This window comes from Pterocles gutturalis, unplaced genomic scaffold (assembly GCF_000699245.1).
Source record: "Pterocles gutturalis isolate BGI_N339 unplaced genomic scaffold, ASM69924v1 scaffold30151, whole genome shotgun sequence".
In the NCBI taxonomy this organism is placed as follows: domain Eukaryota; kingdom Metazoa; phylum Chordata; class Aves; order Pterocliformes; family Pteroclidae; genus Pterocles; species Pterocles gutturalis.
In genome coordinates this window covers 22,695-36,811 of record NW_010104149.1, presented here as the reverse complement: position 1 = coordinate 36,811, position 14,117 = coordinate 22,695, and the positions used below count along the sequence as shown (strand labels likewise).

The following is a 14,117-nucleotide window of genomic DNA, read 5'->3' as shown; positions in this document are numbered from 1 at the left end:
ACTTAAGGATTTGATATTGCAATTTTTTGTAACTTTCAAAACTAGGAATAAATAGATTGTTCTCATGACAAGATGAAACCCAGTATTCAATATACCACATGCCTTGTCTTCTCCGTACCTCACATATAAGCATACAAATTTCTAACAGGAATATTGTTTTAAAACACTAATTCCCCATCATTTTAATGCACATCAACTTATGACTGCAAGAGCTTCCACTTCCTGATAAGCGCAGGTTTAACTTAATTCTATATTTTGCTACAGTCCACTAAAAAACATCTCAGCATATGCTTAATTTAAATTTTCTTCTCCATAGCTCCTAAGACAGTCAGAAGACAAGTTATGTCTAGTGAGTAAGAAGGCAACTGCACTTAGGTTTCTTTTAGGAAGGCTCATTTCCAATGTATGTGTTCATCCTTCATTTTCTTTCCTGCCTCACAGACAAAAACAGTAATAAAATAAAGCTTCCAACATATAACATTAAGGTTGCTAAGAAATACAAGACTGTAAAGGAGGGGGGAGAAAAAAAGAAAAAAAGCAAAATTCAATGTAACAAGCTGCTACAAGATCTCTGCTCTGTAAAGATGAAATAGCAGTAAGAAGAGGCTGAGCCAGAAAGCTGCACAAGGAAACAAATATGCTGGAACAAGTAAAAACATCAACAGTCTTAAGGCAACCTTCATTTGAATCAGCAGTGTGATTACTTGTGTATCTGAAGAGAAATCCTTCTTTAGTGTACTTAATTATGTCGAGACAAAAGATGTTATGAACCATATCGATCCTAGAAAAGTAAAAAAAAAAAACCAGACAGGCTTAAGTATGTTTTCCACTGAAAGAAATTAGTTGTACTTACATTTATAAAATAAATAGTAGTTTAATTCTTAAAGACTTAAAGAAAATTGACCAGCGCTTCCAAGAACAGGAGTTGATGGTTAAACTCCAGGATAATTAGTCTGATTTTCAAACACCCAAGAGCTCCCACTGACCTCATATAAAAAAATGCAAACTAACTGGAGCACGAGGCATGCTTTACATTATTGAGACCAGGATGTCTTAATTTTGTGCACAAATGCAGATCAAAGCTATTACTGTCAAGTCAATTAAAGGGCCAGTACAAGAGTTGGGCTATCTGATTGCTGCAGGTGTCCTCCTACTGAACTGTTCTGAGTTATGAACTATTAACTTCAAAAATAAGGTGACAGCAAATCACTTCCATGATAAAATTTTTGTTTCAAGTGTAAGAAAATAAACTATATAAGGGAAAAGATAAAAAAGATACTCTGAGGAAGGCAAACTATCAGCTACAGATTTACTTTTAAAAAGATAAAGATAGTACTACTGAGTACCATGAGAGGTCTACAAAGCTCAAAACCAAGTTCATTATTTTCTCCGTAAAGATGATACAACAGCAGGATTCATGATACGAAATCCCTACCAAAAGACTTTAACTGGTGTTTAATATATCATAATATATTTACTAACCTGTATAGATGTCATGACCCCATTAGCAAGTACAGAAAGTTTTCCAGCCACTGATTTCACTCCTTGTTTAAACTGAGCTATATCAGGAGCTGAAGGCAAGACATTTGTAATATTGTAGCTTCCTAAGAGGAGGAGACACACACACAAGAAGAAAACAGAACTTTATATCAAAAGCATTTAAATGCTTTATATTCCCCCCCCCCAAGTACAATACACTGCTAGAAGCACTGAATACAAATGTCTCAACAACACTGCAAAAAACACTGGGCATAGATCTCTAATTTCTTAAATGCATCTTCCTTTTAATTTTTTTTCAGTTGTTCATCATTCCACCCAGAGTGTCATCTTCCACACTTTGTATTCCCAGCTGAGCAATGAATGTTTGGATAATATATGATTTATTCTGCACTTTCAATCTGCTGAAATGTTGTCTTGTATCCTAAACAGCTGCTATTACCTTGCAATTTAAAGATGAATACACTTCAGTGGTGACTGAAGTGATGAACCCTGTTTCTGTGCATGCATAGGTATGTTTTGCATGCTGTATATACACACATATTTTGCATTACTACATCTGAGACTTGGAATTATAGTAAAGGTAAGTAAGTTTTAAAACTCCAAAACAAAGCCGTCAATCCAGTCTTCCTTAAAGCCTATACAGTTTGTCCAGTAAGTGTCACCTCTACTGCTATTATGAAAAGTATAGGCCTAAAGATAACAGAAATCAAAGATGTTTCAAAACTAATTGCATGGTAAGTATTAACACACTAACGATTGCAATCACCCACTCATTTGCGAAAAGAATTACCGGCACACCTTAATATTGGATACTTGATACTGGAAAAGACACAAATGGCAGTAAACCAGCATCACAGAACTATGATCTCGGGAATAAATGGGGCTCCTGAGAGGAAGCATCCCAAAACAGACCGTTTTCAAAATGCACACTGCCATCTGTAGCCTTAATTTAGAAAGGTAGCCAACAGATAGTCACGACCAGTCGGGACACAACTGGTAACTTGTGAGCAGTTACTGAACCTCAAACAAGCTCATCCAGCTGCAGACTCCACAACCTGCACAACCGTAGCTCCTTCTGACAGCAGCTCCATGCAGAACACTGCTACACACTGGCAGCCCTTTCTTCTCCTTTTTTTCTTTTTGAACAGGGGTGGAGGAGGAAGAGGCAGAGAACTTGTAGCTCCTCTTTTCATAAGAAATTAAAGGCACCTGCCTCATTACCAGCACAAGACAGACATTACTGTAGATAATTTGATTGACCTAAGCCTTAGCTTAGGCTGGTTCATAGTGGCAGATGCATAGTCACAGAGAGCTTCCCACTCCATTCTTTAAAGCCAGCTAGCAGCTGCTTCTGCAATGCATGGGCACACTTGTTTATAAGATTATTTTCAGAAATTCACTGTCACTGAGACAGCCCTATTTCTGAACTGTAATTTCGACTTCCTTACAATCTGTTCTACTTCTCAAACCCTTCAACATTTCTGTTGTTAAAATCAGAGTAATGGAAATAAAACTCGCAGATAGAATAACCTGAGAAAAGCTCTAACCACTTCTCAGCCACATAAATTTTCTCATGTCTTGCTGGTTATGTATGGTTGTCTGAAAAACTTCCTATGACTGAGGTAGGAAAGCAACTCCTTTTCTTGCGTTTTCCTTCAAAATCAGCGTTGGCAACTCTGCCATCTGACATGCCATCTTTCATAAGCAACAGGTCTGATATAACACAAAGTAAAAGAGTTTTCTTGCAGCCCCCTCTTTTTGGTAAATAGCTCCTACAACATTCTGTAAAAACCCAAGCATCCCAAAACTGTTCTACCCTAAAATCTCAGCTACTAAAACCAACTTTAGATTCAAAGGACCTTTTATTCTGGCAAAGACCCCAGAATTACAGCAGCATTTTTGTTGCCAGCCTCCAGTCTCCTGATTACCTTTATTTTATGGAACTAATGATGGCCTTGGCATTAAGTCAACACCAGACAAGCCATCTATGCAGTAAAATTTCTCCAAGAAGGGCCATTGTCAAAAGATAGTCCTTGGGGTGGGGAGTGTAACAAAAACATGCAGGAAAGGAAGATTCAGTAAATTGAATATAGTGTGAATTTATAATATACAAAGTAGTAAATCCTGGTGTATTTTTTTCCACACTGTTATTTTAGAGCAGTTATCAACCCACAAAATTTAGCAGAAGTTTAGTCTTTGTAATATAACTTTAAATTTACTGTTGGGTTACATGCCAGTCACAGAGACTAACTAACCTCAAGATGCAGGCAGGTATTTTGCATCCTATTGTTCAGAATCTCTGCATTCCCCCACAAGCCCCACGAACCTTTCCAAGTGGTCAGGGATAAATAATCATGTGTGCACAACTCACACACACACACAGTAAACATTATATAATTGCCTGTAACTATCCTTATTCAGAATATGATGAGAATTTTATCACATATGTGTGTATGTGTACATGGAAAGGCACGTTTATATATATATGTGTATATATATGTATATAGATATATATCACATCACACAATTTGCTCTATCTTTAATTTATATTTATCTTTTCCTAGTTCATTTTCTTTTTCATTACTGTTTAAAAACCCCACACATATTACAGAAATTAAAGGAAAAATTCCATACAAAATCATCTATATGCAAGAAAATTAAAAGGACAAAGAAAGTATTACTCAACAATAGATAGATAAAAAAAATTGTTATCACAATCCCCTATACTAATGAAAACATTATAGATTTCAAATTCAGAAACACTATTTCTTTGCTTATGTCCCCATCCTCTTTTTAAATCACAAGTACAATACCATGCTGCAAATATTCTTTCAAGTGGCTAAAGTAACTTACGCTATTTCTGCTGTATGTCTCCTCCTCTCCTTCATGTTTTTTTTTTACATTTCAACTGACTAAAATCCAGCTTAGTAATTGTTAACAGGAGTTATTTCTGTACTAGCCAGTGTATTCAAACCTTGCTTTCAAGGGATCAAAACTGAACAGCCACATGGCTTTTTTTTTTTTTTCAACTTTTCCAAAGTAAAATCATGCTGCATACTGTTTGCTTTTCCAGTCTCTTTATGTAATTACTCATAGATTTCAAGTTCTTCAGTAATTGTTTTTTTCAATTTTTGCACAAGTTACAGAATGAAGCCCAACTGATCAGGTCAGTAAAATTTTCCAGTATTTCTTACCTTTTCTATTTCACATTATTGCACTAACCAAAAAGGGTGTTAGAAAGAAAATGTGAGGGATTTTCAGTAGCCTATGGGGCTACTTTTGAGTCAGTCTAATCTAATACCTCTTCCTTTCTGATTTGATGAATGATACTCTCCAGTGTAAGGTGTTCCAACAAATCTTTTAAACAGACAAACCAATTGCAAAATTTCCTTAAGAATTTGGCAAGACCAGCATTAGAAGCAGACATTCTGATGAATGGATAAGCCATGCAACAGATTACATGGGAATTTCAAGGCCACTAACATTTTATTGAAGATTCTTTTTGGATTCAATATTCTTATGACAGCTAATTTCATATACATAAATATATAAGTTATGGCAACTTATAAAAAAACCTACCTGATAATCAGTTCAGGTGTTACTTCATTTGTTTTTATAACAAAATATTAATGTTTTCCTTTGATAAAATTTTTTTACAATATAGTTAGTCTATTTATTTGCAACAAGTCATATTAAAAAAGTATAAAATATTGAATTTATTGAACTGAAAATACAGAACTTGAAATTTAAGAAGTTAATTTTCTTTAAAAATGACTACCTGTTAAGCTTGTTTGACCTATTAGCAACATTAATGCATACTGCACTTTGCACACTTCTTGCAGAATACATGAGCGCTAGCTGATAGTTTAACTAGAAGCAGAGTACAGGAGCATATTCACTGCATGATAAAGTTTCTCACTCTGCTGAATATATGTACCTGTTGGTTGTTTTTTCTGATCTTCGAACAAGTCAGCTGAACTTATAGAGGAGCTTCCAGAAAGTCTTTCTAGTCGAGCCCTTGCTTCATACTGGTAAAGAATTGAGAAGAAAAAGTAATCATCTTTCAAGGTCATGTCAGATAATTCATGAGATTATAGATAGTTTCAGAACATACAAATCTAGCTGAAGTTGACCATTCTGAAAGCTGTTTCCATTTTGCAGTTTTCACCTGACTTACATGGTGTGTCATCGTCTCAACTCATTTCTGAGTTGATCAAAGAGTGACATTTACCATTGCAACACCAAGAGGCCTACTCACTGATAGCTACCCTAAAAAAGGGGATTGCTGAAAAGGCAGAGGAGAATGAACTACACAATGATTAAAAACAACTGAAAAACGTGAAATGCAGTGGTGGGGTAGGATAAGTGCACTGCAGTTAGCATCATGTTAACCTTTCTAATTACGATGCCTGTAATTCAACTTTTTCTTCCTTGTGAATGGTAATACATTGATTTTATTTTTTTTACATTACTGTTTACACTGCTAATTTTTAATTAAAAATATATTTTTAAAAAATGATCCTTTGCCTCCAAAATGCAACATCATATCAATCTGGTTTTTATTCCTTGGCTGATTCAATGTCATTTGTTGAACCATTCATCAGCTTGCTTAGCCTTACAATAGCAATAATGGTTCCAAATAACAAATACAGAGGGGATAGCTGTTTTAACAATGGTTTGTTAGCACCAGTTTGGGTAGTTAGAGCAAAAGAAGTAAACCTTCACCCAGCATCAGGCTGATTCTTTCAAAAATAAAGACTGCTGAATCATAGTCTACCACTTCTCTCAGAGATGAGTTATGTCAGAGGTAAGGTCCTACTTGGAGCTGCAGCTCCTTAGGAAATACAAAACTATCAGAGTTTTCAGACCCTTGTACATTTCTATCAAACAAATATTCAAGTGGACATAATTCTATAAGCCTACTAATTCTACCAATTTTAACTATCTATTGCCTTCTCTTTGTACGAGAACACCATGTTTATAGACAGAATATTTTAACATTCATAAATATTTATCACTGCTTTCTACTTACATCAGCATGATCTTGCCTTCCAAAATACATATCTGATGAAATAGCTTTTACATTGCCAAATTTTTTTTGTGCCTCATCTGTGTTTAAAGATGGTTCATATTCAGGCTTACGACGAGATGTAGGCCTAAAAGAAAAACAAACTGCATTAGTGAGCGTAACTTTTATTTATATCATGGCAGAATACAATAAATCAAACAAGAAGCACTATATCTTTGTTTTGCGAAGCCTAAAAATAGAATTATTAATTTATTTTAACAAAAATTAAAATAGGTATGAACCCAGGATGAAGAAGTTCAGATAACCAAATTGATATAGCAGCAAAAAAACCTCCAGTGGCAGTTTTACAAGATGGTGGATTTACAGTATTTCAAATTCATTAATCCTGTATCTTTATTTTCAGAGTTCATTTAAAAAGCAAGACAAAATTATGTCAACAAGGATAGACTATTTCTACAAAACCTCAAAAAAACCAAAACACAATGTCAGTGAAATTCAGACTGAAACATAATAGTACAAAAAGGTTCCACATCCTTTAAACTGTCACAGCCTTCCTCCTCAAACATACATTCAACATTTGACTTTTTCCTTTTTTTTTTTTTTTTAATAAATGTACTTAAATAAGTTAGTAATAGGGTTATGGACACAAACCCCTCTTTTGTGTAATATGCATCACTGGTCCAGTCTTTAGGAAACAACAGAACATGCCTATGTTTAAAAAAGTTTGTGCACTTAAGTACAACAAAAAAAGTTGTACTTAAGTGCACAAACTGCATCGTACAGGTAAATGAAAATACAGGCAATAAGAACAGAAGCAGAAAACACCAACCAAGCACACAAACCCCCACATTCTTGTATTTTCCACTTGATTACAAAGATAAAACACAGTTGTTAGAGAAGAAATCTATTCATTTTTTTGTCATCACAGCAATTGGACTTGTTGTTAGCAAGTATCTTCGATACCTTAATCCTGAAAGCTGAGTACCCTACAGTTTCATTCATTTGGTAACTGAGTTCTGCTTGGTTCATCAGGCAATAAACAAAGCAAGTAAAGCAGGTATAACCTCATAACACTGCAAGTATTTCAGTCTCTCTCCACATCTTTTGTCTACTTTTTTTGCTGAAATGCTTTGGAAATTATGTCGTACATATACTCTACAGCACTGAGCAAAACAGTGCTTGAAATGTAAATAACTAAACAGAAAATTCAGTTTACAAAAGAAATTCAGACAGGAAGTCCCTTGAGTGCTGATGGAAGCTGTGACAAAATTTTCCCTGTAGACTGAAAAAAAATCCCACTACTATGACCAGGACACAAATCATATTAACAAGCTTGGGCTTACTGTGCAAAAATCAGTTAGGTTTTCTTTGTATACCTGTCTGAAAATCCTGTACTTTTTGAAGTTAACATTACATCAACATCTCTATTGTAATTTTCTTTCTTCCAAAAAGAATCTGTATTGTCTTCCCATTTAGGGAAAGCACTGCTCTTCAGATCTGAAGAATCATAGTACCTAAAATAAAAGAAGAAAAAAAACTACTGAAAAAGTAGGAACATTATATTGTTAAATAAATATTTATTTAATAAGTCTTCACTAGCAAATAAGTTTTTAGGACAATGGTAGTTGTCAGTGAATAATCTGGATTGGTTAGAAGCTTTGTGCAGTTGAATCAAATGGATTTTTGGTTTTTGGCACACCTATTTAAATGAATGAAAAGTCTGGCCTTTCTTTAGGCTGGATATGGTCATGAATATGTAGTGGACTGCCTGAAAGATCTGGTCCCATCAAAAACAGCAGAGAAAAGCTCTCATTACTTCAAAGTATAACTTCTTCTCTAGAGTCAGACAAAGCACTGGGAAGAATATTGTCAAGATACCTGGCTGGTTTAAGAGCTTCAGGAGCTAAGAAAACTTCAGGGTGGATCCTGTGAGCAAGGCATCATGATGATCCTACAAGGTAAGGTACCCTGCTCATAAAGCCTTGGTGCTCTTGATACACCATACTAAGAAACCAGCTATGAAGAAAGCCACCACAACTTTCAAGGCACTTTGAACACTCCAGAGATCCAAGAGCACCTCACTAACCCATGGCATCTAATTGTGCTCTGGTTTCACATGGGGCAAAGTCTTCTAACTAAGGGGCTGACAGTGGCTAAACTCACAGTTCCATACTAGTCAATCTGCAAGCTATGCGAGCAGAAAATCTGCTCCCATTTTCCGAGGCATCAACATAGTTCAGAGCAGTAAGGAAAGCCCTTGTCTCTGGTTCTGTATATATATAATACAAATATTAATCTCTGATCTTTGTAACATATTTTATTTAAACAATGATAAATAAGATATTTCTTAAAAGTGAGACTTAATTTAATAAGATAATCTTCTCTTACATATGAAAACTGCACGGAAAACACAAAGAAAAGGAAAAAAAAATGAAGCATGTTTGTCAATTCCAGTAGTACCTTATCTTGACCTTTTCCCCTTTGATTATCTATACAAATCTAAACTTATATGTAAAATACTTGAAAAAAACCTATTAAAATGCCAAAGATTAAGAATTTCCCTTTGTGGTTAAATAAACTTTCTTGGATACAACCAGGAGAATACAACCAGGAATAAAATTATCAAAATAGGATAAGCAGAAAGGAATCACTCAATAGAACAAGCACAGGATACCAAAGTCCGCATCTGTATTTTGTGAAAAGTACCGTTAAAAAAAAAAAAAAGTTCTCCATGTTTGTGTTATAAATAGTCAGGACATTAGTTTTGCAGTTCATGAGAAATGTGACACCTTCTGCAGCAAAGTCTCCCACCTCTGCACATGTAAAATAGCAGGGACAGATTGGGAATGAACTTCTACAAAAAGCAGGAGTCTCTCCCCTTCTCTCCTGACAGACAAGGGGAAGTGCATTTAGCACTCTGAGCAAAGGAGGCTCACTGCAATGCAATTTTCATCTTCACAGTATCAACCCACAGAGTGGATGTTACACCCAATAGATTCCTGAAGGTATTTTTTTCCTGCTAAATGAGGCTTTTTACCCCTTCCATGTTTTGGATACAACTGTAAAATCCAAAGTAAGAGTCACAGATGGAAGCTGAAAAGAAAGAAAAATCACAGAATCTACTTTTGGGGGCACATCACTATACCAATTCAATTTTTCACTATTCCTGTGAGCTTAAGTTGTTTTCAAGTGCAGTATCACATGTAAAATAAATAAAAGGAAAGAAAAAACTCCCAGACAAGAGTGGTACAGCACCAGAAAGTAGTTGGCATTCCAAATTTCTTAATTCAGCTGCCTCTCTCCCTTACATCAGCTTAGAAATATGGCAAGGCAATGCATCCTTACCTACAACCAGGGTCATTTCCTTTTGGCCTGACTTCTCACTTTCTATGTCATATGTTCCTACGGTAGCAGAGTGTAGAAGCACAGTATACAACCCGCAAGGAAGCTCCTATATAGCAATGCTCTTATTCCTGCTCACCTAATGAAGAAGCCACAGCAATCTTTAAAATTTCCATATGGATGTGTAGTAGCAAACAAGATGTGTGTATGTCTGTATATATATATATATATACACACACACATATATATAGCTATCTAGTCTCACAATGGCCATCAAAACCAGGGGACGGGGCAGGGGCCAAAAGAGCTGATTTGAATAAAAGTACTTATTTTCTCCATCCTTTTCTTTCTGATTTTCATAACTTGTCAAAATACTTCAGTATTTGGGCAGAGTGGAGGGAGAAATAAAAACTGCATTTAATAGAAAATTAAATTTTCCATTGTTATGTTAGTAAAGATCTTACTAATTGTAGCAAAAAAAAAAAAAAATCAAATCCAGGAATTCTGAGAGGCTTCAGTTATATAACTAAACCTTGAAACATTTAGCTTGCTTAATTTACAGATACTTTTCAGCACTCTAATATCCAGCATGATTATTTTGCTTTTGGGTATATACTAAGATGATATTAAAATCCCTTTACCTCTATTTCAATGTCACTGCTTGGAATAAAGAATAATAACCGCCTTACAAACCCTACCAAGTCCAACAATCTGACTTCATACTTTCTTTAAAAAAAAATTAATTTGTATACCAACTCCCATTAGGTTCTACAATTGCTGTAACTAGAAGAACAAGAGCCGGGAACAGCTAGGTTACAATTTATCTTCTAATTATTGAACCAAAACACATTAAAAAGCCTCTTCCATAATGCATCCTTTGTGTGCTGGTAGGTTTATGAATAATTTGAGAGCAGGAACAGTTCTTTTCAAGGAACAAATAGAGCAGTACTGAAATGATACTTTTTATTTTACAAGGCTGCTGCCAGTTTACTCGGTACACATTTACATTTCTGCCACCAGTGATTACCCTACAAAGCAATGACACAAAAGCCTTTGTGTTTTTATTTGCCAGTCTACAAGTAATTAGTCACAATTTTTCATGTTTCTGTGGCACCAATCCAATAAAAGCAACACCTGTTTCTATCATCAGTCCAGAAACAGCTTTTTCATTGCAATTAGTGCCTCTATGACTAATTCTTTTTTTTCTCCCTTCCAACAGCAGTATTTTACAAATTGCAGTGTATTCATGTTCTGATCAAAAATTCGTCAATTATTTTTTGCTTACATTTTATGTTCTAATACATAAAAGCCTATCAAACAAGACTGCAGACATCTACACGATATATCCAAAACACAATACCTCAAAAAGAATTAAGTTTTTTGCATTTGGCATGCATCCTGTTAAAAGAATGATACAACTGCTGTATATCTAGTATAAGACTTTGATACTTCTTTAATTTCAAATCTGAAGTTGAAGACAGTACCCCAAAGGGAAAAAAGAAAAGAACCCAAGTCATTGTTGCTTATATGGCAACTGTCTGTGCAAGTAGACACTAAAGCCTGAACAAGACAAAACCTGTAAACGCATAATTCAGACTATCATCTCCTCAGAAAAAGTAGCTCCTCTTCTTTATAAATACATCTGTCATGGAGCTAAGGTCAGCTATTTCACAACTTTTCTGATTCAGATGACACCTGAAAATATGCTAGGTGTGTAGATGTGTCCAACTGTCCTCTGTTTTGATCTTAAGTTCCAAATACATTGTGTCGTGCTGGTTTTGGCTCTGACAGAGTTAATTCTCTTCATAATAGCTAGTATGGGATTATGTTTTGGATTTGTGCTGAGAACAATGTTAATAACACAGGCATGTTTTAGTTACTGCTGAGCAGCGCTTACACAGAGTCAGGGCCTTTTCTGTGTCTCACACCGCCCTACCAGTGAGTAGGCTGGGGGTGCACAAGAAGTTGCAAAGGGACACAGCTGGGACAGCTGACCCCAAATGACCAAAGGGATATTCCATACTGTACGGCACCATGCTCAGCATATAAACCCGGTGGAAAAAAAGAAGGAAGGAGGGGACATCTGAATTGTGACATTTGTCTTCCCAAGTAACCATTACGTGTGATGGAGCCTGGCTTTCCTAGAGATGGCTGAACACCTGCTTGCCAATGGGAAATAGTGAATGAATTCCTTGTTTTGCTTTGCTTGTGCATGTGGCTTTTGCTTTACCTATTAAGCTGTCTTTATCTCAACCTATGAATCTTCTCACTTTTACTCTTCTGATTCTCTCCCCATCCCACCAGGGGAAGTGAGTGAGCAGCTGCGTGGTACTCATTGCCAACTGAGGTTAAACCACAACATGTATATTTGAATACGTAACTTGCATATACTTCTACCCCCACTCAAAATAAAAAGCTTATATGTTACCTTGAACTAGAAGAGAAATACGAGTCTTCTACATCATCGGTGTACTTTTTCTTCGGCTTTGCAATTGCAGGTGTTTCCTGCTCTATTGTTTGCATATCTGAGGTGACTGAGTGAGAAATGCCACTGGAGACAGGAAGAAAATAAGTATGTAAAGAGATGGCAAAGCTCACACCCTAAAAAAAGGAGAAACGAAAGCCCAAATCTAGTTTTGAAGCTTGCTGATAAAGCCCAAGCTATAGAAACATTTAAGAAAAAAGGAGGGGGGAAAAAAAAAAAAGCCCTGGAAAACTCAACTCTAGTTGAGTGGTGACTCACTAGTAGTGACAGGGCTCACGAGTAGTGACAAGGCTTCTAAACACACAGACCATTACAACATCTGGAAAACATAGCAATGTGACTTCTTCAGAGTTTTTGCTTATAAAAGACAGACTACACTTAGGTTGGTACTGTTCACTGAAAGCATCCTGACTACCTTCCTCACAGTCAGCTAATGGAGGCAAACACTCTACAGACATCCTACAGTTTATGTTAACGCCTGTCTGGCAGGTGAGAACTTAAATCTATCAGAAGCAATCTTGCCCCTTCCCCTGACAAATACGAGAGTCTTTGATTATATTGTTTAAGTTTCCATAACACGTTTTAGTATAGTTTTTCATTTCCTAAGTAAAATGAAGGATAACTGCATAAAGCCACAGAGTATTTTAAATACAGTTTGTAGAACTTCACATACCTTCTGCTGCTGCCAAAGCCCATGCCAAGTCTCTCCAATTCATCTTTCTTCTTACCAGACAGATTTAACTTTTCTTCTTTTGTTTTAATATCAAGATCTCTGTAGGCCAACCGTAAAGATGATACGCTAGAATAAAACATACAGTTAACATATAACTGTAAAACGCAACACTGAACAACCAATCCAATAATACTAGTAGAAAACTAACAATATATATTGTAGCACTGTATTTTGCATGTTGTGTTTACTGAAAATATTCATTATTAATTGGATTAAATTCCAACTATAAGGATGGGAGCAAGTCCATTGAGAAGACTGTCTAAACAGTACTCTGGTATGCATATGAGCAGGTAGTCTTTTTCAAAAGGAATGTGAAACATGCTGCTGCTAAAGTTCAGGACAGTTTTGCATCACCACAAAGTGAAGAAAAAGTCTTTTTTCCACTGTGCTTATTCTATGTGATACCAAATAATTATCAGAATTATCCAACTCTGACATACTGCAGTACTGTGATATTCATGATGTAATACTATTGTTTTCCCCTAACGCGCTGCTTAGCCCTGCTACATCTCCCTCCCTTCACCCTCTTCACGCTCCTAGTGGTTTTAACACTTGTTATACATGCACTCTTGAGACAGGTGCTAGAGGCAGACCACACTTCTTCATTGATGCTGCCCTTTCTTGTGCCCAAAAAAGGTGTCTCAGAAGAGGGGAGAAGAGAGTCTTTGTATTCCCAAGGTGGAATATATTCTGCATTATAAAAACTTTGAAGCATCCAAAACTTATAATTTTCTGCACATCTGGCAACACATTTTGTCATCTGAAACATCCTCACAGTTCAGATACCATAAGCTGTCTTTCAGCAATGCCATGAACCTTCCTATACCTCAAAACAATCTTAACTATTTTCCAGGAATATCAGTGTAGCAGAGACAGAGGTTTTTAAATCTTGATTGCAAAATTGCAGAAACACTGCTTAAATTTAATTTGTTAGGTTTAAATGGACAAAAATAGTACTTTTAGTGAGCAATGCAGCAATATTTTAATTCATAAGTTGTGACTGGCATAGAGTACAAATGAACACTACG

The 14,117-nt window shown here is 35.8% G+C and overlaps 1 protein-coding gene across 1 annotated transcript in view; it reads right to left on the bottom strand.

Moving 5' to 3' along the window:
* Positions 1 to 578: 578 nt before the first annotated feature.
* The window catches only part of ARFGAP3 (ADP-ribosylation factor GTPase activating protein 3), a 30,105-nt gene continuing 16,566 nt past the window's right edge, over positions 579 to 14,117 (bottom strand). The window contains exons 9-15 of the mRNA XM_010086966.1: positions 13,030 to 13,155; positions 12,300 to 12,422; positions 7,906 to 8,043; positions 6,533 to 6,656; positions 5,438 to 5,528; positions 1,483 to 1,604; positions 579 to 781 (exon numbers count right to left, since the gene is read on the bottom strand). Coding sequence (XP_010085268.1) covers positions 764 to 781; positions 1,483 to 1,604; positions 5,438 to 5,528; positions 6,533 to 6,656; positions 7,906 to 8,043; positions 12,300 to 12,422; positions 13,030 to 13,155 — 742 coding nt within the window. The 3' untranslated portion in view covers positions 579 to 763. The remainder of the gene's footprint in view (positions 782 to 1,482; positions 1,605 to 5,437; positions 5,529 to 6,532; positions 6,657 to 7,905; positions 8,044 to 12,299; positions 12,423 to 13,029; positions 13,156 to 14,117) is intronic.